General features: G+C 33.0%; 2 protein-coding genes and 1 non-coding gene across 5 annotated transcripts in view; 1 reads left to right on the top strand and 2 right to left on the bottom strand.

Annotated features, from left to right (window-relative positions):
* The window catches only part of LOC103861267 (probable disease resistance protein RPP1), a 30,674-nt gene extending 16,826 nt beyond the window's left edge, over positions 1–13,848 (top strand). For 2 of the 3 annotated variants that reach the window (XM_033286832.1, XM_009138981.3), the window contains exons 2-5: positions 10,559–11,117; positions 11,165–11,713; positions 11,807–12,097; positions 12,253–13,848. In XM_033286832.1, the coding sequence (XP_033142723.1) occupies positions 10,559–11,117; positions 11,165–11,713; positions 11,807–12,097; positions 12,253–13,611 (2,758 nt within the window). In that variant the 3' untranslated portion in view covers positions 13,612–13,848. The remainder of the gene's footprint in view (positions 1–10,558; positions 11,118–11,164; positions 11,714–11,806; positions 12,098–12,252) is intronic. The other variant, XM_033286831.1, reaches the window with a different exon arrangement.
* Positions 1–21,452, bottom strand: part of LOC103861069 (potassium transporter 9) — a 645,946-nt gene that overhangs the window by 54,737 nt on the left and 569,757 nt on the right. The window lies entirely within an intron of this gene.
* LOC117133118 lies at positions 18,911–19,017 on the bottom strand. The gene has a single exon (XR_004456959.1). It is a non-coding gene; the product is annotated as a small nucleolar RNA R71 (small nucleolar RNA).

Below are 21,452 nucleotides of genomic sequence, written 5' to 3'. Positions count from 1 at the left end.
AAAATTACAAAAACAGAACAAAAATTCAACATCGTTGTTTTTTGATATAAAACTTTTTTATATATTTTCTCTCTATATTGCCCTTTCCAATTCTAAAAATTATTGAAATAAATTGAATTATGAATCAAAAAATTATAAAAAACAGAAACAATTAATAAAACACTCACTTACACTAACTAATATTTTTTTGACTGAAAAACTTGATAAATTAAATTTTAAAACTACGTTCTACTAAAACTAGATTTCATCTTCAACGAAAAAAAGAGTTAGTAGAAAGTGAATTCTAAATTTAAAAAATTCATCTACTTTTTTTAGAACGAAAAATTTACTTTTAATTAAACATCTAAAAGTAGGAAATGCGAATTCTACTAATTATAAAGATATTTACTTTTCTTCCGAATGCAGTTTCTACTTTTATGAGGCATTATAAAATTTTAAAAATGTGAAATCTAGACACAATTCCAATGGCTACATATGGTAGAATCTGTTTATGGAATTTTTGTCTTGTTTCTACACAGTGTAGAAAATGCATTCTACGGATAAAAAAACTTGATTTTGCAAAAAAATTAGGAAGTTCGGTAAAAAATATCCTAAAAATATTTGGAATTCAATTGTGTATATCACAGGGAATACATAAATATTATTGCCCATGTTATGTATGAGAATATTTTATTTTTAATTGACACTATATATTAAAAATAATAATAAAATTTAAGTATATAATTATCGTAAACATATTAATATAAGTGTTACTTATTATAACTATTTAAAGAATTTCATAAAAGTGATATTTACAAAATTGTTAACATACATACAATAAAAAAATTTAATCGATATTTTGGAAATATCTGTTTGTAAATTTAAACGTACAATTTATAAAAATGAAATATTTAACTTTTTTTGTGTGCTCTTTATGTTCATTAAATTTTTATTAATATATTTATTTCTTTTATTAATGTATTTTTATATAATTATTTACAATTCAATTGTTTATATCAAATAAAATTATATTAATATAAAAACGTGAAATATATATATTTTTGTTAATTTTTATTAATATACTCTAAAATGTTGACCTAAAATTATATATAAACATATTTTAAATTAATTTTTTATTTTTATTTTTAATTCGTTTTTTGATATTTAAATACTTTAAATTTTATTTATTTGATTAATTAAAGGTTAGTTTTGGTTTATGAAAAACAATTATACTAAAAGGACAATTTAATGATGATATTACACTAAAGAGACAATTATGTTGTATTTTTGTACTTTTTTGGCAATTTTCTCTTTTTTTTTTAATTCACATAATGTGAAACTTCGCTATGTTGGTCAGCTAAATATTTAATTAGCATCGTAAATCTTGAATATAATTTATTTATTTTTAAAATTTATATAATTCATTTAAATGACCTGAAATTTTCATTTAAGAATAATTTTGACCTGTTTTATATAAATTTATTTTAAGGCAAATATTAAAAAATTTAATGATTAATAATGATTCTAAGTACTATTTTTAAATTTACAACAGCTAAATATTCTTACTTTTTTATTTCAAAATTAGTAGTAAAAATGAAACTTTACTTGAAATGTCGAATATATTTAGTTTTGAAAAAGATGAAACGTAATTTCAATATAAATGGAAGGATTTGTCTATATTTATGTCAGGTTAGAGTTTGTGAATAATACGAACTAAATTTGTATAAAAAAAATATTTTACTTTAATATATTAGTGACTCTAAATTTGATCCAGACTGTTTCTAAAAATATATTACTAGATTCTTACTTTCAAATGCACGATTAATTTTTATAAAAATTATATTTTAATGTCTTTTATAGTTATGTTTAAATTTTTTATGTATTTTATTTTAATTAATTTTATTAAATACATTCAAATTTTAAATTATGAGAAAAAATCATTTTCTGCTCTATGTTGAAAATTTATATGAAAATAACTTACCACAATACAATTTCTGATTTACTGTAAGGACTTTTTGCAGAATTGACCTACAACTTAAAGTCAAACACAAAACTAACATTTTTTTTTTTGAAAATTGGTTTTGCCCTATTCACTCCACGACTTCATATGATTCACGAAAATGCCATCAATTTTTTTTCTTTTCGAAAATGATATTTTTACTCTCTCACCCTCATCATCTTCAAGTAATTACAAGATTGCCATTGTTATCAATACTCTTACCACCATGAATAACCAATTTGAAGCTCTTAATGCTCCCAAATTCGAGTTACCCTTCTTCTTTTTCCATTCTTATGAACTAAACATAACATATCTCTCACTTTTTCTCCACATTGAGCTAAAAAACCCAGGATTTTGATTTTACATTTTTTATGGTTCATAGAGTCATAGAAACTAACGATTCTAGGTGGGTCACTTTCATTTGAGATTCTGTGTGCTTGGAAAAGCCTTATGTGTACTAAGGAAGTTATTTCACCAATTTAAGGTATGAAATCGATTTTTTTCCAGATATGTTCGTCAGACGACTTACATGGGAAGTCGTCTGGCAGTAGACGACTTACCTGGAATTCGTCTGGTCAACGCAGATGTTATTTTTGCAATTGAGTTTGAAATCTGTTTTCTGAGACGACTAAAAGTTAAGTCGTCTGATTTTGTTTGGTTACAAAAAAATCTCCAAAGAACCTAGACGATTTACATTTCAGTGGTCATAGGTTAGTTTTGCATTTGACTGGATTATTTCAGAAGTTTGACTTTCCCGGACAATTTACATTTCAGTCGTCTGGTAAAAATTGAAATATCAATATTTTATTAACACTAAATGACTTACAATAAAGTAGTTATAGGTTAGTTTTGCAATGGAAAAAAAATTCAATATTTAATTATACCCAGACGACTTACAATTCAGTCATCCGCCCGACGACTTACATGTAAGTCGTCCATGATTTTATTCCGAGATTCTGGTCAAACCTCGTAAATATTGAAGTTTTTTTTTCAACTGCAAAACTAACATATGACGACTTAATTGTAACTCGTCTAGTTTTAAAAAAATATTGATATTTTAATTTTCACGAGATGGCTGAAATGTAAGTCGTCCAGGAAAGTCAAACTTCTGAAATAATCCAGTCAAATGCAAAACTAACCAATGACGAATGAAATGTAAGTCGTCTAGCTTTTTTGGAGTTTTATTTTTAACCAAAAAAAAGTAGACGACTTATTTTTCAGCCGTCTCAAATAAACGATTTCAAAGTCAATTGCAAAAATAACCTCTGCGTTGACCAGACGACTTATATTTTAGTCGTCTGGAATACTTAGATTGAAGTCGTCTGCGTCGACCTAAATGGACGACTTCTCTGGAAATCTACTAGATAACCTACGTGGATGTCGTCTGCTTCAATGTTTAATAAACTTGCATTTTCTCTAAAAATATAAAGACTTTTCAACATTTTCTTGTTAATTCATGTTTATTAATGAATATTTCGACTACTGAATGAAATTTATAACTTAATTGGTGATATTTATGAGTTTACCAACATTCACGTGGAAGTCTTCTCCGCTAGTTTTTATGTCTTCTACGCTAGTTTTAGAATAACTTGTATTTTTAAGAATGATAAGTAACTTCAAGATAAGTAAAACTCATATTTACAAAATATGTTCTCTTCTTTAGTTTTACTAAATTTGACTAAGTTTTTCAAATAAAAAATATGATATTCCTTGACTAGTTACTATAGTTTGTTTCCATCTCTTAAGTATTATTGTTATAGACACTAATGATGATTATTGTTATGAGTTAGAAGAAGGGTTAAAATTCTTCTTAAAATGTTGTATCAATATGAAACTACCAACATTCTTGTTTATTATGATGAGAAAAAAGCTATTGGAGTTTATTATTGCATATGAGAGATCAAAAGATAAGAAAAAGGCTATTGAAGTCTATAATTTCATTGATTTGTAAATGTGTAAACACATTGTAGCATATGTGTTACATCTTGGGAAACATTATTACTGATTTTACAAAAAATTTACAACTAAAAGAGTAGACATGCAATTCACAAAACAGACCACAAACAATACTATTATAGATTATTCATCTACAAAGACAAGCTTGGACTCCATTTGATATGGAAGAAGACTTTGTCAGAAGACTTCCAGGAAGTCCAGACGACTTCTAAGAAATCCAGACGACTTTCAAGAACTCCAGACGACTGAAATGGAAGTAGTCTGGAAAACTTCGTGGAAGTCGTCTATGTGAGAACCGAAATTCGCACTGTCGATTTCCATTTAAATAAGGAAACTAGGAAAACCGTAATTTCCCAGAAGTCCCAGAGATCTGTTAATACCACACGCTGAGCAATCAGAATACGAAATAAAGACGAGAAAAATAAGAAATCCAAAAGAGAGCAAAGTAGATCTTATTCTGAATCTGCGTTTGAGCGTTACAACAAGGTATAAGCCTGGGCTACGAGAGCTGTCGGCGAGATTCCTAGTTCTAAAACCCTAAGACGGCAAAAACCTAATTGAGTCGTAGCTCGAATAACAAAAACGGAAAAATGTCTAAATCGCTCTAAGTGCTAAGTTTGCTCTGAAAAAGTTCTCTCTTTATGCCTCTCGCCTAGGACTCCTTATATAGTCGCTCCTAGGTCGGTTTACGCTTTTACTCTTCGGCCCTTAAACCGTCATAGCATAAAAATGGAGATATTCCATTTTTTCCGATTTTCGTAATTATTTTCAAAATTTTGTATTTATCCGCGGAAACTTAATATTTATATTTCCTTGCGCACCAAGCGTAAACCGTCCTACGGTTTACGGGCTTTTGGTTAAGAAATCGTAAGTTGGACCTCGAGTCGTGTCTTAGGTCCTTTTGGGCCATCTTCCAACTCGAAACGTTTATTACGACTTCTTTCGACAAAGAACAAACTTTCCGCGGCTTTTACCGCAAAGTTTGATTGATTACTTACAATGGCGGAATACAAGAAATGAGTTCGCTACGGTCTTCGGGAGATAGCATCGAAGGATAGACGAGAATGCATGGACTAGTGTCGTATCGACGAGCTTTGCCGGGCTCGGTCGCTACATAGCGACCGAGCGAGACGGACGCTCGGTCGCTACGTAGCGCCGAGCTTGGCTCGAGCTCGGTCGCGACGTAGTGATCGGATATCGTGCATGTGCGGTAGTCGCGTAATGACCGAGCTTGGTTTGTCTGTGTTCCGATTGTTATACTCAAACCTATCCGTAACTGGTTTGGGTACGTTTCCGACGGCTTATGTTTGATCTAAATAGAATTCGAATAAAACTTCATCTCGAGAAGATATGTTGTGACGTTCTCTTGATCGAGCATGATTTTTCCGGAGATTTGGACGTTAACTTTGTCGTAACCGTTTTCGACCCAAACAGTCTAGTGCATTATATTTTAGACGACTAACAGGTAAGTCGTCCCAGAAGTCTTCCAGATCTGAAAAACCTCCATATCAAATCTAGATCTGAAAAACCTGCATATCCAAAAACATTTAAACGGCTTAAAGCAGAAAAAATAAGTGAAAGATTAGATAAATCTATCTTTATAGAACACACAAAAATACATATCTAAAATTAATAGATCTACCTTTAAATGAGTGAAAGATGAGTACCATCTGATTAAAAACCTACAAAAAGATAGATTAGTAAGAAAGACATGAGACAAAACTGAAAAATTCATACAAATTTGGTATTTTCAAGTCAAAAGAGATTAGAGTGGGTTTGGAGAGTTTTAGTTTGGGAAAAAAGTAAGAACTTAATACAACAAGAAGTTACCAAATGAAGAAAAATCAGATATAAAAACTTACCAAAACGTTCAAATCAATTATGAAAGAGAGACTTCGTCAGAAGACTTCCAGGAAGTCGTCTGGAAGACTTTCTAGAAGTCGTCTGGAAGACTTCCTGGAAGTCGTCTCGAAGACTTCCTGGAAGTCGTCTGGAAGACTTCCTGGAAGTCGTTTGGAAGACTTCCTGGAAGTCGTCTGGAAGACTTCCTAGAAGTCGTCTAGTGCATTATATTTTATACGACTAACATGTAAGTCGTCTCAGAAGTCCTCCAAATCTGAAAAACCTGCTTATCAAATCCAGATCTGAAAAACATGCATATCCAAAAACGTTCAAATGACTTAAAAACAGAGAAAATGAGTGAAATATTAGATAAATCTACCTTGATAGAACACACAAAAATACATATCTAAAATTAATAGATCTACCTTTAAATTAGTGGAAGATGAGTACCATCTGATTAAAAACCTGTAAAAGAGATAGATTAGTAAGAATTACATGAGACAAAACTGAAAAATTCATATAAAGTTTGGTGTTTTCAAGTCAAAGAGATTAGAGAGAGGTTGAAGAGTTATAGAATGATGAACATTACATTTTTGTTGCAGCCATTTGAGAGGAAGATAGATAATGTGTAAATTTTTCTTTATATAGGGAGACAAAAAAATCCAATTAGGTTAAATATTTTTGATTCAGACAACTTACTCGTAAGTCGCCCAAAAGAGTTTAATATTTTTGCGGGAAATTAAAATCTTTTTAGCGAGAAACTAAAATAGAAGACTTCCTAAGTCGTCTGGTTTAAATTATTTAAGCGGGAAAATAATTTTAAAAAAAAAATTTAGGCGTGAATATTTGGACGACTTACATGTTTTAATTTCTTCACAAGACGACTGAAATGTAAGTCGTCTAAACCTTAAACATAACCCCTAAACTTAATTAACTAACTAAACACTTCATAAAATCAAATTAAACTTCAAAAGTGTTTACTATACACAAAAAAAAAAACACGTATAGGTAAAAAATTAATTTTTCAAAAAAACATTCAAGCTTTCCAAAATCTAACTCTAAGAATACATACAATACTATAACATATTTTCCCAAACCCTAGACCAAAGAATACCATGATTCACTACCTACACTCATCTATGTTGAAAACAATTCAATTTTGTTATATTTTAATTTATATCACTTAAAACTGTTTATAATTACATGATTTTAATTTTTCGCTTATCAAAATATTTTTTTAAATATTTTATAAATTATTTTTAAGATCAGCTATACCAGAAGACTTACTTTGAAATTGTCCAGACGACTTCCAACATCTCGGACGACTCAGACGACTTATTAGGGCTATATTCGTAAAAATAGCTTCTATTTTTTTGTTTGTTCACAAAAATTTGGGCTGTAATTTCACAAGGCTTTTAAGTTAATTTTGCATTTGATTCAAGTTTGAGTATATGTTTGGGGTTAAAATCAAATTGTGGGTTCGTTTTGGCAAAAACCCTTACTTTAGCTGGAAAAGTATTGTTTTTCTTATTTTATATTTGTTAATGAAGATAATCTTTATCTTGTGGAACTGAATATATATATATATATATATATATATATATATATATATATATAGTTTGAGACTGTGAACAGTAATTTTTAATATAAAATATAAACTATATTTTAAATTATATTATATTTGATTTCGTTAGATAACAATTTTAAAAATCTAATATCTTATTATTGATAAAATACACATTGTAAGTCTTATATGTATTTTATTTATTTATGATATTTTATATATTTTTATATGTAAAATTTATTTTTTTTTAATTTTTTTAATTCGTATCATATTAATTCTAAATTTATTTACATTAATAAATTAAAATAGAAATGAAATAATTCACATTTTAAATGTATTTCACATTAGCCAAAAATTATTGTAATATTTTATATTAGAAAGGAGCTAGTATGTTCTCTTATTTATATTATATTTAAAAAATATCTTTTCATGCTAATTGAAACAACATGCAAAAAAACTGATATCACAAAAGTATCAATTATAACATGATCGTGTATTTAATTAAGTAGAATAATTTTTTTATTATTATTTGCTTTTATTAACTTAATATTTATTGATTTAATTTTAAATATTCATATTTTTATAAATTTAATTTGATAAATTATTTATTGTTAATTTATAAATAATATAAATATGCGTTATTTTATGTACAAGTACCTAAATTTAATTTATAATTTATAAAATAATTGGTATATTAAGTCATTTTAATTATATATATTATTTGGTGTAGGTTTTAATAATTCTTCTGAAATTTATATAAACTATCATATATTAAAAAAATTATCAGGTAAGTTAAATTTATAGAGAAAATCCTCCTAAACAGCCTTTTTCTTTTATTTTTATATTGAACAGCTCTCAAATATCAAAGTGACCAAATTAGGTTTATTTAAAGCAATAAATAAAAATTACAACCTCATTATAATTTAATTTAACTGGTTTAATAAATATATATAAAATAATACATATTAAAATAAAATAAAAATATTATTTTCACAATTGTTTGAACCTTTTCGAACATTTTCCAAATAAGGTTTTTTCCTTAAATTTGTAGGAAAAAGATTATTTAAAAAATGTTTAGTAAGATATTCCTAAATATCTATGATATATTTTTGAAGTAGTAAAATGTTTCTTCAAATTCATGAATGCCTTTGAAAATTTGTAATTAGACTTTTAATTAAACTTGTATGAATATTTAGGAAGGTCTTTCTTATTGTGGAAAGGTTTCGTAAACTTTTAGGAAGATAATATACATATTAAAAAAATATCTTATTAATACATATATAATTCAAAATCAGTAAGGTATTCGTGTATAAGTATATCAAAGTTTTTCTAAATATACATTTAAAATTTATTTTTCGATATACATCTATGAAAGTTTTTTAAAATTTTTATTAAAATATTATACATATTTATCAATATGTTCCTAAATACTAAGAAGATTTTATAGCTATTCAGTATTTTTTTTTCCTTAAATATGCATATACACGTTGAGGAAACTAAAATTTTAATTTTTTTAAAAAATGTCATTTCTAAAAAATATTTGAAAAAAAAACAGTTCTGGAAAAAAAAATAAGAAGATATATTTCACAAAAAGTGGTATAATTTTCATTTATTCCTTTAAAAAATACCTTTTAATCTTGGTTTTGTTGTATATTTTGACTATTTGAAGCCATTTCTAAATTTTTATGATATAATATAAAAATAAATCAATATTTTAATTGATTATTAGACATAAACACTATTATTGTATTCAGATAACTCGTTTTAATTTTAAAAAGACTTATCAAAACCAAAAAATTGGAAAAAAAATATTAAATTAATTCTCTGTGATAGATCACTTCCTCTGTTTTCAAGTACATAAATTATTCACATATTATTTAATATAATATTATATGTTTATTTGATACTCTTTATAAATAATACTAGATTTGAAAGGCGTCTTTTTGTTATAAACAACCTTTGAAATGAATTACTATTTTGGTTTTGTTGTATATTATTATGTTACAAAATCGTATTATATTGAGAAAATGAAATGATATTTTTTAAAATTATATAACTTAAGAATTATTCCATCCGTTTCAAAATAATGTATATTTTAGAGTTTTCACATATATTAAGAAAGCACGTAAATTCTTGATAATAAATATATTAATTTTCATGACTGATTATTTTTTACAATTTTTAACCAATCAAAATTCAGTAAATACAATTAATGTCTTCGAAGTATATAATTTATCATTATTACATGAATTGAAAATATAAATATGTATCTTTTAGAAATAATTTTTTTTTCTAAAACATAAATCATTTTGAAACGGAGGGAGTAGTATATTTGAGATGTTGTATATGAATACTTTCATGAATACACATAATACTCATGAAAGACTTATAAATATTAGACTGTTTAAAAAAATACATTAACTCTATTTCAAATAAGTACATGAAATGGTATAGGTGACAGGATTTTTGTTTGTTTTGAAAATATGATATGTATGGCTCATAGTTATGACATAAATGCATGAATACTTGAATAGGTTCAATCATACGTTTGGTTTTCTCTTTTATAATTAGAACGCATATATTCGTTAACTTTGGTATGACATTTTGTTGTGAGAAAAGAGAATATATTAGTTGATAAATCAACTTTGGTATAAGCGTTGAGAACAACAGTATTCTGTTTAGTTGTTATATGAATGGCCCTAATGATATACATTGTATAGAATAAACCTGTATAAATCTATAATGTAAGTCGTCAAAAAAAAAAAAAATCTATAATGTAAAAACATTAATCATAGTCTGTTTCACAGTATTATCAAATAATATAAATATTAGCTAATTAATATTTTATATTTTATTTTATCAAGTAAACATATATTGATGTAACTTATAATATAAAAATATATTTTTAAAATTAAAATTAATTATATTTGATTTAATATTTATTTTTAGAATATTTTATCAATTAAATTAATACTAGAAAATCTAGGATATTGCTTTAATTTTGTGTGTATAATTACTTTAGTTTAGTTTAATTGGTAACAAATTCATCATCATTTTCTTTTTAAAAAGCGGTCACCTATTGAAATCTTAGTTTAATTATCTGTTTTAAATATTTTTTATTGATTATGTATTGTAATTTTCATGACTTTTTCTTTTGTTAAAGGGTTTAGTAAATTTTCATGACTTTAAATTGATGTATTCATCTTTCTCTTTGTTAGGGATAATGAAGCATCCATGGTCGAAACAATTGCCAGTGACGTTTCAAATGAGCTCTTTAATTTTGTGCCATCAAGGGATTTCGAAGTTTTTGTTGGCATGAGAGCTCATATGATAAATCTGAAACCGTTGTTGCTCCTAGGCACCAATGAAGTGAGGATGAAAGGGATTTGGGGTCCTTCTGGAATTGGTAAGAGCACCATCGCCAGAGTTCTATTTAACCAACACTCTCATCAGTTCCCGTTTAGTGTCTTCATGGAGAAAATTAAAAGACGTTATCGGGGACCTTATATCGATACGTACAGTGCACAAATTCAATTACAGGAAGAGTTCCTGTCCAAACTAATCAACCAAAAAGATATCAAGATTCATCGTTTAGAAGTTGTGCAAGACAGGTTAAAAGGCAAGAAAGTGCTTGTGGTTCTTGATGACGTGGACCATTTGTTGCAACTAGAAGCCGTGGCGGAAAAAGCTCAGTGGTTTGGTCCTGGAAGTATAATTGTCATCACAACGCAAGATAAAAAGCTTTTGACTGCTCATGAGGTTAAATATATTTACGAGGTCGAGCTTCCTTTTTTTTTTTTTTTTTTTTTTTTTTTTTTTTTTTGGTCGAGCTTCCACCTGACAAAGAGGCTCTTGAAATTTTCTGCAGGTATGCTTTTGGTCAAAAGTATCCACCTGATGGCTTCAAAGAACTTGCCTGGGAGGTTACAAAACTTGCTGGTAAGCTCCCTTTGGGACTGAGGGTTATGGGATCTCATTTCAAAGGAAGGCCCAAGCAGGAGTGGCAAGAGGAACTACCAAGGTTAAGAAGTAGACTTGATGGAGAAATAGAAAGTACTTTAAAGTTCAGTTATGATGCCTTATGCGATGACAATCAAGCTATATTTCTTCACTTAGCATGCTTTCTCAAAGACGAATTGCCGGAAACTGTGGAAAGGTGTCTTGAAAAGAATTTTGTTGGTGTGAAAGGTTGTCTTCGTGTTTTAGCTGAGAAATCTTTCATATACTTCGAGTGGGGACGTATACAGATGCATGATTTGCTAGCACTTTTGGGTAGAGAAATTGTTCGTAAAAAATCCATTCATGAACCTGGGCAGCGCCAGTTTTTGGTTGATGCTGGAGATATATGCCAAGTACTACGTGATGGTACACTAGTAAGTTGTCACATTAGTCGTTCACTGCATTTCTCCCTACAAAATTTTAGAAAAAAATCATATTTGTTTATGTATCTTTGGGTTCTTTTGCAGGGTAGTCGAAATGTTATAGGCATAGATTCAAAGTTGTTGGAGACGGGGTTGAAGATAAGTGACAGAGTTTTTAAAAGAATGCCCAATGTCCAATTCTTAAGAGTGAAATATCACAGTAAGCCATATCCTCACAGCATAGATCCCGTGACATGTCTGCCCTCAAATCTAAGAATTTTGGATTGGGATTCTTTTCCGATGACATGCCTGCCTTCTAATTTTAATCCGGAGTTCCTGGTGGAAATAATCTTGACTAAAAGCAACTTCCTTGAGAAATTGTGGGAAGGAAATAAAGTAAGTAAAAATAATATTTGTACTTTGTATTACTTATTTTATTCGAATCTATTATTTGTCTTTTTGTAAATGTACGTCAGCTGAAACGATTATCTTTATATTTGTCTTGGCGGACCTTCTTTTATTGATGGTTTTCTTCTTCTTTTCCTTTACAGACGATTAGAAATCTGAAATTGATGAATTTGTCGAACTCCAAAAATCTAAAGGAGCTTCCCGATCTCTCAACTGCCACTAATCTGCAAAGCTTGGATCTTTCTGGTTGCTCAAGTCTAACTGAGCTCCCCTCTTCTATGGAAAATGTCACTACTCTCGAGGAATTGTATCTCACGAGCTGCTCACATCTAGCTAAGCTCCCCTCTTCTTTTCTTCTATCTTGTCTTATATATTCCGAAATGGAAAGTTACGACGAGGTATTGTCTCTTTATGGATGCTCAAGTCTACGGGAGCTACCTTCTTCTATTGGGAATATGACTAGGCTTCAAAAGTTCGATCTTGATGGATGCTCAAGTCTTGTAGAGCTCCCCTCTTCCATTGGGGATTTAATCAGACTGAAGACGTTGAATCTTAATGGATGTTCAAGTCTTGTGATGCTCCCCTCTTCCATTGGGAATATGAATAATCTCAGGAAGTTGTATCTCAAAAGATGCTCAAAGCTAAAGGCCCTTCCGATCAACATCAACATGAAATCTCTTGATGAGGTTGATCTCACTGACTGCTCGTCATTGAAAAGTTTTCCCGAGATTTCCACAAACATCAGCGTTCTAGAGCTCACTAGAACTTCAATAGAAGAATTACCTCGATCAATAATGTCATGGCCTCGTCTTCGTTGGTTATACTTGAGCGAGACAAGAATACAAGAAATTGCTCCATGGATCAAGGAAATGTCTCATCTAAGTCGACTTGTAATCAAGGGGTGCACGAAGCTGGTTTCTCTTCCACAGCTTCCGGACTCCTTAAAATCCCTAGTCGCAGACAGTTGTGAGTCCCTCGAGAGACTGGATTGCTCTTTCTACAAGACAAAGTTAGAAGAGCTCAGCTTTATCAACTGCTTTAAACTGAATCAAGAAGCAAGAGACCTTATCATCAAGACATCGACAAGAGACCTGGCAGTTTTTCCCGGAGAATCAGTGCCTGCATATTTCACGTACCGAGCCACCGGGAGTGCCCTGTCATTGACGTGGAATGGATTAGATACACAGTATTTTCCTACATCCTTGAGATTTAAAGCTTGCCTCTTACTAGTTTATAAAGGTGACGTTGTTGCTGATGATTGGGTCTTGGCTAAAATATCTTATTGCATCAAGGACAAACTCAATGGTGTTAAACCAGCTGGTTATTCTTCTCAAAGACGTGTCAAATTGCCTCGAACTTCAGGGGAGCATCTGTTCGTATTCAAAATTGAAGAAACTGTGAGTGCTCCCGAGTTAGTCTTTGAGTTCGAATACACGGAAAACAATTGGGAGATTACAGAATGCGGGCTACATCCTCTGGAAACCTTGGCTCCCTCGTGTTAATGGAAGTTGTGAAAAAAAAAAAACAACTCACATTTTCACTGATAACTTCTTTTTTGGAAAACCTTCCTTTCAAGTTGATGTGCATCTTTTGCTGTATTTGTATTAAGATTATCATTGTGCTATGTTGGGTTTGAGTACAAATGTGCCGGCATATATATGTAATGCATGTATGTGCATAATCATAATAATGATGCATTCCTTTTATATCGTAAATATCAAGCAAACAATTTGCTATCATAATCTTTGTTGAAATCGATTAACAAAACAAAATCAAACCCGTTTCTGCAACACTTCTACACACAAGATTTTACAGAAATATTTAGTTCCTCCTTTTCGATTAATCAATCAATAGACTGGAAGCATAGTTTGAAAACTAACATAATCTGTATCCACTTGCTATAACTTCTTTCATGCCTTGCTTCATCTCCCGTAATGTCAATAATCTCGTTCATGGCTGACTCTTACTTCCACAAGAGAAGTTTGTAGTTTTTCTTACCTTTAGAGCTAGCTTCTTCAGCTTGCTCATTGCTCGGAATTGCCTCATCAGAGATAACGCAGTACTATCAATAGGATTGTCTGAAGCTTGTTCACCCCCTCTGATCCAAGGATGTTCTATGAAGACATTAGAAAGCATGCTGATTACACAACTTTACTACAACTACATTATTACAGATTCACAAACCATATAAATTACATAGTTAAATGGATAAAACAATCAAATAATACGTTAGCTTTATATTACCTGACCAAAAAGGAGGTACACCACAAAGCAAGATGTATAGAATAATCCCTGCACTCCAGATACTGATCTCCTTCTTGTAGCTTCGTCTTAATACTTCAGGAGCCACATAGAAAGCACTTCCTACAATATTCCTGTAAGCATACAACACACAAAATTATCAATTAAAATGGCATAACTTGACAATGTAACTGTGTATCAAGCCGACAATTAATTACCCATACTAAAACTTGCAAAGCCTCTGTTTTGAAGCATACCACTATGTACTAAATGAGATCAGATTCATATGTTATAGACTATATCTATAAACTTATAGCCACGACATAACTCCAAGCATTCATTAGAATCTTAACAAAACCAAAGACAAATATTTGATGATTACACATCACACCATCTTCTATGAACACAGACAATCCAAAGTCAGTAGCTTTGAGCATAGCATCCCCATCTTTACTAGTAGCGAGCAAGAATTCTCAGGCTTGAATTCACGTTGCATCCCTCCCATGGAAATGGCGAATCTGCACAACGCTCATTTCCATCACAAGATGCACATCGACTGTCTATCCTCGTAAGCGCATCTGACCTCGAGACGATGTCTTGCTTTCTTGTTAGCTTCTTCTTGAGTATTGATTTGCATGCGTATGTTTTCCACGTTAAATTCTCGTTGCAAGTGTAGGCTATACCGAACTAGCTAGCCTCGACCTAGTTCGTGATCCAATACGTTGAGTTTCTTGATTTCTTTAGAGGTTTTGCCAAGAAATGTCTATGTTTCTCGAACAGCGATGGATTTCAATTTCCTGATTAACGGGTTTGGATTCTTATTGTTGTGGTGGGTGGTGATGATGATGATATTTTGCTAGGATCAAGGTTGAATATTTTAGTTAGACAATATGAAGACATGCTTAGATCTCATTAAAAACATAGAATCGGAATATTCGTCAATACCGTTCGTCTGAATAGATTAGTTGGGCTTCGGTTCAGATACTCTCGATCAATTCAATCACTATCATCCTCATCAGCATTGTAGCTAAATGAATTGTCTATTAGAGGAACCGCGTAAAAAACACAACGGGATCCAATCTAACGTTTATCGGACTGTGACCCGTAGACCAGGCCTATTCGAGTACTAAATGTGAGCTTCTGAATGAAATGCAAAAGTTTCAGTAGAACTATTGTCGCTTCAATACATCTAAATGCATAAAAACAATTCACCAGACTTGACTTTTCTTAGTAGAAATTTGTAATATATACTTTTGACCAGATTATTTTCATACAAAGAGCAAAGTGATCAAACTACAATGACCATGAATTTTTATATACAATTTGTACACGTGCAATACGAAAAAACTGGTGGAACAGAGAGACAGGAGAATTAAAACCGTACGAAAAGTTCTGGGGCTCTATTTAAGAGCCGGTTCTTAGTTTTTTTAGTTAAAAGTTAAGAGACAGATTTTTATATTCCGTTAAGAGCATGATTAATGGGGAATTCTTAAGGTGGGATTTATTAGCTTTTTTAGTTAAAAATTAAAAGACGGTTTAAGAACTCCATTAATGATGCTCTATCTTCCCATGCAAATGCAATAGCTGACAATTCTTTCTAAAAGTCAATGGTTTTAGTCAAAAGCAGAAACCAAAAGAAATATATTTTTTTTCAAGAATTTTTTTTTTGTATAATTTAGTTTTAGGTTTTTCACCTACTCTTGGAAACCATAGTACTCACTCATTTGGTTACTATTCATTCGAGCACGTGAATCACTTATGTATCATCAAGTATAATATTCATCATATAAAATAATTATACTAGCATATTTAGTTAATGATATTTGGCGAAACCCTCTATCGAAACTTGATTCAATTGGTATACAAAATATTATTATCAACAGAATTTTGCATACGAACTACTATTCAGAGATGTCAACTCGAAAAAAAAACATTTTTGTCAATCATTCAAGCTAAGTGGACTTTATAATGTCCTGACTAAAACAGTAAACAACACATCTTAACCTAAGCAAAAAATAATTGAACTCAGCTCAGGAACAGTTTTACAGTGTGTATATAAAAAATTTCCACCACAAGACCATCTCTTTTTTTTTTTATCAAATGAAAAACGTTTTTTCTGTATATATACATTTCCAGCACAAAGGTACATCAGAGTTTTAATTAAGGAGAAGTAAATAAATATATATATTTTTTGTAAAAGGCTTAATTAAATAAATTTATACTTTCTTAATTAGAAAGAATGCTAATTAACAATAAAAATCGATAGTTTAGATTTACACATATAATCAAATTTAGTAAAGATGATATCTTGCATATTTGCATTGTTTTATCCATTCATCCATGAGCATTTTCATCATATAGATTAGGTTTCAGACATGTTTAGGTTGCATTTTGCATACATGAGTCTCTATTAGGTACTCGAATACCACATGAGGCTATTTGGAGCTCAAAAGAGGTGAAAAGGTGACCATTGAACGAACCGAGCATGGGAGCGACCTCCCGGAGCGACATCACGAAGTCGCTGTGTCCCACTTCTCAGAGCGACCTTCCTAAAGCGACGCCACGAAGTCGCTCGCGTTCTCTTTACTCCGAACAGTCTTAGATGACCCTGGAGCGACCTCTCAGAGCGACCTACCAAGGTCGCTCCCGATCCAGAGCGACCCGTTGGAGTGACTGCACAAAGTCGCTCGCGTTTTCACGTCCGGAGACACACAACTCGCTCTCGGAGCGACCTCTCGCAGCGACCCAGCGAGGTCGCTCCCGAAGCTTGGAGCGACCTGTCCAGAGCGACAGGGAGAAGTCGCTCGCCATCTTGATTCCCGGAGATAAGAAATCGCTCTCGGAGCGACCTCTCGCAGCGACCCAGCGAGGTCGCTCCCGAAGCCTGGAGCGACTTGTCGGAGCGACGGGCTGAGGTCGCTCCGTGTTTTGTTTCTGCTCGAACTTGAGATTTTTCAAGGGCATTTTGGTCATTTCATTATGCACGTTTTTATTTTCTAAACCTATGTTTTATTACTCTGTAAGCCACGAGGAGGCAGAGAATCTTTGTTCTGAGAAAAACCACCAAAAACCTTTGGAAAGGGATCTCTTTGAATGAATTGATCAGTTTGTTATTGAAATTCTGTGTTCCTTTTATTTCCTGTATTTCTCTACATGATTAATCTGAAATCCAATATGGGTTTAAGAGGAATCATGGAGATTAGTGAGTAATCACCTTTTGAATTCATGGGTTAGGGAGATTAAGGGTGATTAGGTTAGTTCTAGGATGTTTTAGTGTAGATCATTCTTGTTCCTTGCTAGTAGAGTATTCATAATGCATCTTCTGAGTTGGCCACTCAAAAGTTGATCAATAGACATTTCCCACCCAAAAGGTGTTCGATGAAATGCCTGAGACAACTCTCCTAGGCTTTTAGTATACTTTGCCAAAGACATTTGTTGTTAAAGATGCTAAGATAGCTAATAGACTTGTTAGTAATGATTGCTTTCATATTATTCAACCAAAGACATTTGATGTTTGAGATATGTTAGCAAATGAGCATTCATCTAGACATAGAGCTTGCTTAGAATTGTGTCTAGGCTTAAGGTTGATAGTTTGATTGATCATTTGCCATCCTTAGTTCGATACTTGATCACCCAAGGTCTAATCCCTATGCCCATGAGTTCTCTTTTCCCTTAGTCAAGAAAGTATCATTTAGTTATTCCTTTTAATTAGTCATAGTTTTAAAATCCATCTAAATCATTGGTTGCACTTAGATTAAGTGAGTACTTGCATTCTCAGTGCTTTGATATCCCTCAGAACTGGTTCGACAATCATTTATACTACAACATTTGTCTTAGGAGCCTTGAAAACTCCCAACATCAAATTGGCGCCGTTGCCAAATTCTGAGTAGATTTGAACATTGAGATTTAGTCACTTGCTTGAGACTAAGTCATTTTTATTTTCTTTTGTTACTGACTCTTCTTCACCTCCCTTTAATCTACAGGTGTATGAACTTGAGGAGCAGGGGTCCATCAAACCTAGTTCCAAGAGCAGCAGACATCAGGGCTTTAGAGAGAGAGTGTACTAGAAAGAGAAGAGAAGAAGAACATCAGGCTCAATTGCAGAGACTGAACACTGACATGGGAGACGTTCATCAAGAAGATGCAGGCGTCAATGGCGCTAACAACAATGGCCCACCTAACCAACAGCGAGCAGCTCGACCCATTGGCACTTACGACCGTCCAAACATTCATGGTCATCGATTGGGAATCCGAGCACCCGCTGTGGCAGCCAACAACTTTGAGATCAAGTCAGGACTCCTCAACGTGATCGAGAATAACAAGTATCATGGCTTGGCTCTAGAGGATCCATTTGATCACTTGGACAGGTTTGACAGCTACTGTGGGTTGTCAAAAACCAATGGTGTGTCCGAAGATACCTTAAAGCTCAAGCTATTCCCTTTCTCTTTGGGGGATAAGGCACGTCAGTGGGAGAAGTCTCTACCCAGTGACTCCATCACTACTTGGGATGACTGCAAGAAAGCATTCTTGGAGAAGTTCTTCTCTACTTCAAGAACTGCTAAGCTGAGAAACGAGATTTCCAGCTTTCAACAGAAGAACTTGGAAGGCTTCAGTGAAGCCTGGGAGAGATTCAAGGGCTACCAAGCTCAATGCCCACACCATGGCTTTTCTAAGGAGAGCTTGCTGAGCACATTCTACCGTGGTGCTCTTCCTAAGTACAGAGCCAGACTGGATACAGCTAGCAATGGGTTCTTCTTGGGGAGAACTGAGGAGGATGCAGAAGAGCTGGTTGACAACATGGTAAAGAGTGATGCAGTCTACAGTGGAGACCACGACAGAGGCAGTAGAACAGATGATAAGCAGACGAGGAAAGAGATCAAAGCTTTGGAAGACAAGATCGACCTACTCATTGCTGAAAAAGCAACCCAAGAGCAGCTGAAGTTTGTTGGTAACTCCAAGCAGGAAGATCCACTTGCTGTCAATGAGGTTGAAGGTTTGGAAGGTCAAGAGGAGTTGTGTTTCATCAACAACAATGGTAGCTGGTACAAAAAGGAGCCCAACTTTCAGTACAACAACTACCAACAGAAATCCTATCCAAACAACCAACAGAGTGGCTATCCGCCAAGAAACAACCAGCAAGGCAGCTATCAGCCCCAGCAAAACCCCTCGTCTGGTTCCTCTGCTCCTCAAGAGAGCAGCACTGATACCTTACTGAAGCAAATCTTGGAGTCTCAGACTAGAAGTGAGAAGCAAGTTGGTTATGAGTTGAAGAACCTTCATTCCAAGATTGATGGGAGCTACAATGAGCTCAACAACAAATTCTCACACCTTGCTTCTACAGTCAGGAATTTAGAGAATCAATTTGCTTCCATGAACACTCACCAGAATCGCCAGCAAGGATCTCTACCTGGAAAGTCTGATCAAAATCCCAAGGAGGCCAAAGCTATCACCCTTAGGAGTGGTAAGCAGTTACCTCCTAGAACCCTCACCAAGGATGCTGAGAAATTAGGTGAGGGGGTTGCCATCAACATAGATGATGAAGTGGTGATTGTTGATGAGAAGATCAATGACGAGATCTTAGAGAAGATAGTGGAAGCCAAAGGTAAAGGAAAGGTTGGAGAGGAGAAGAAGACAGTAAAAGATGGTGAAGTTGTTACTCCAGCAAGTGAAAGTTCTTTTGTTCCTCCTCCCTATGAACCCAAACTTCCATTCCCTGGTAGATTCAAGAAGCAGCTGCTAGAGAAATACAAAGCTCTGTTTGAGAAGCAAATGAGTGAAGCTCAGGTTGCAATGCCCATCATCGATGCTTTCATGTTGATTCCTCAATACAACAATTTCCTGAAAGATGTTGTAGCTGCAAAGAAGAAGGAGATGGAAGCATGATGATTCTTACCCATGAGTGCAATGCCATCATCCAGAGGCTTGATGTTCCAGAGAAATTAGAGGATCCAGGAAGCTTCACACTACCTTGTGCTCTTGGACCTATGGTATTTGAGAAAAGTCTCTGCGATTTGGGAGCTAGTGTCAGCTTGATGCCTTTGTCTGTTGCAAAGAAGCTTGGATTCACTCAGTACAAGAAGTGTAGACTCTCTCTGGTGTTAGCTGATCGTTCAGTGAAGTATCCTGTGGGCATCTTAGAGGACCTCCCTGTGAAGATTGGAAGGTATGAGATACCTACAGATTTTGTGGTGCTTGAGATGGGTGAGGAGGCTCAAGATCCATTGATTCTAGGAAGGCCATTCTTAGCTACAGCAGGAGCTATTGTTAATGTGAAGGAGGGCACGATTGATCTCCATTTGGGTAAAGAGAACATCCTCCACTTTGACATCAAGAGGAAAATGAGGAAACCAACTGTGTTCGGGCAAGCCTTCTACATTGAAGAGATGGACACCCCTGCTGATGAGCACCTTGAAGAGTTACCACCTGAGGACGACGAGGAGGGAGCATCTCCCTCTACTCATTCCCTATAGAAGGTAACCCACCACACTCCCTTGTATATACCATTTCATTTTTGCATATTAGTCTTCTTTTCGGTATCTCTCTCTACTTGACAACACAGAGACTGTGTAACTCAAGTTTGGGGGAGGTACCAAGTATTTGATCATGTTTGCTTTGATGTTGTTTCATTGAGTCATGCATTGCATACCTATTTGCATATAAAAAAAAAAAAAAAAAAAAAAAAAAACAATCATTTAGTTTGCATCATTTGCATTTCTAGGAGAGTCTAGAGCATATAGATTGCATTCACTTGCATTGGGAGCAATGATTTTAAATGCCTTGTAAAGAACACTACGTTGCACTTGACTAGCTTTTGCACCTCTCAAAAAGACTTGTATGTTTCGAGCCTTGAAAACTCTTCCTGAAACTTGTTGATTGCTGAAACTCAGTCTTTGAAGCCAACTACAACCTTATTTGAACTGAACGAACTTAATGCTTCTTGCTCATGGTCCCTTGTGTACTGAGTCATGGCTATACACACTTGAGTTGTCACATCTTTTATACCAATCTTTTTTTGACAAACTCTAGTGGTAGACCACTCCCAAAACCTTTTCCTCCTTTTAAGCTTTCATTGTTTGATGAGTGAGGCCTTTTTCGGAAAGTC

This window comes from Brassica rapa, chromosome A03 (genome assembly GCF_000309985.2).
Source record: "Brassica rapa cultivar Chiifu-401-42 chromosome A03, CAAS_Brap_v3.01, whole genome shotgun sequence".
NCBI classification, from domain to species: domain Eukaryota; kingdom Viridiplantae; phylum Streptophyta; class Magnoliopsida; order Brassicales; family Brassicaceae; genus Brassica; species Brassica rapa.
Note: the sequence above shows the minus strand (reverse complement) of the source record. Positions and strands in the feature narration are given on the sequence as shown.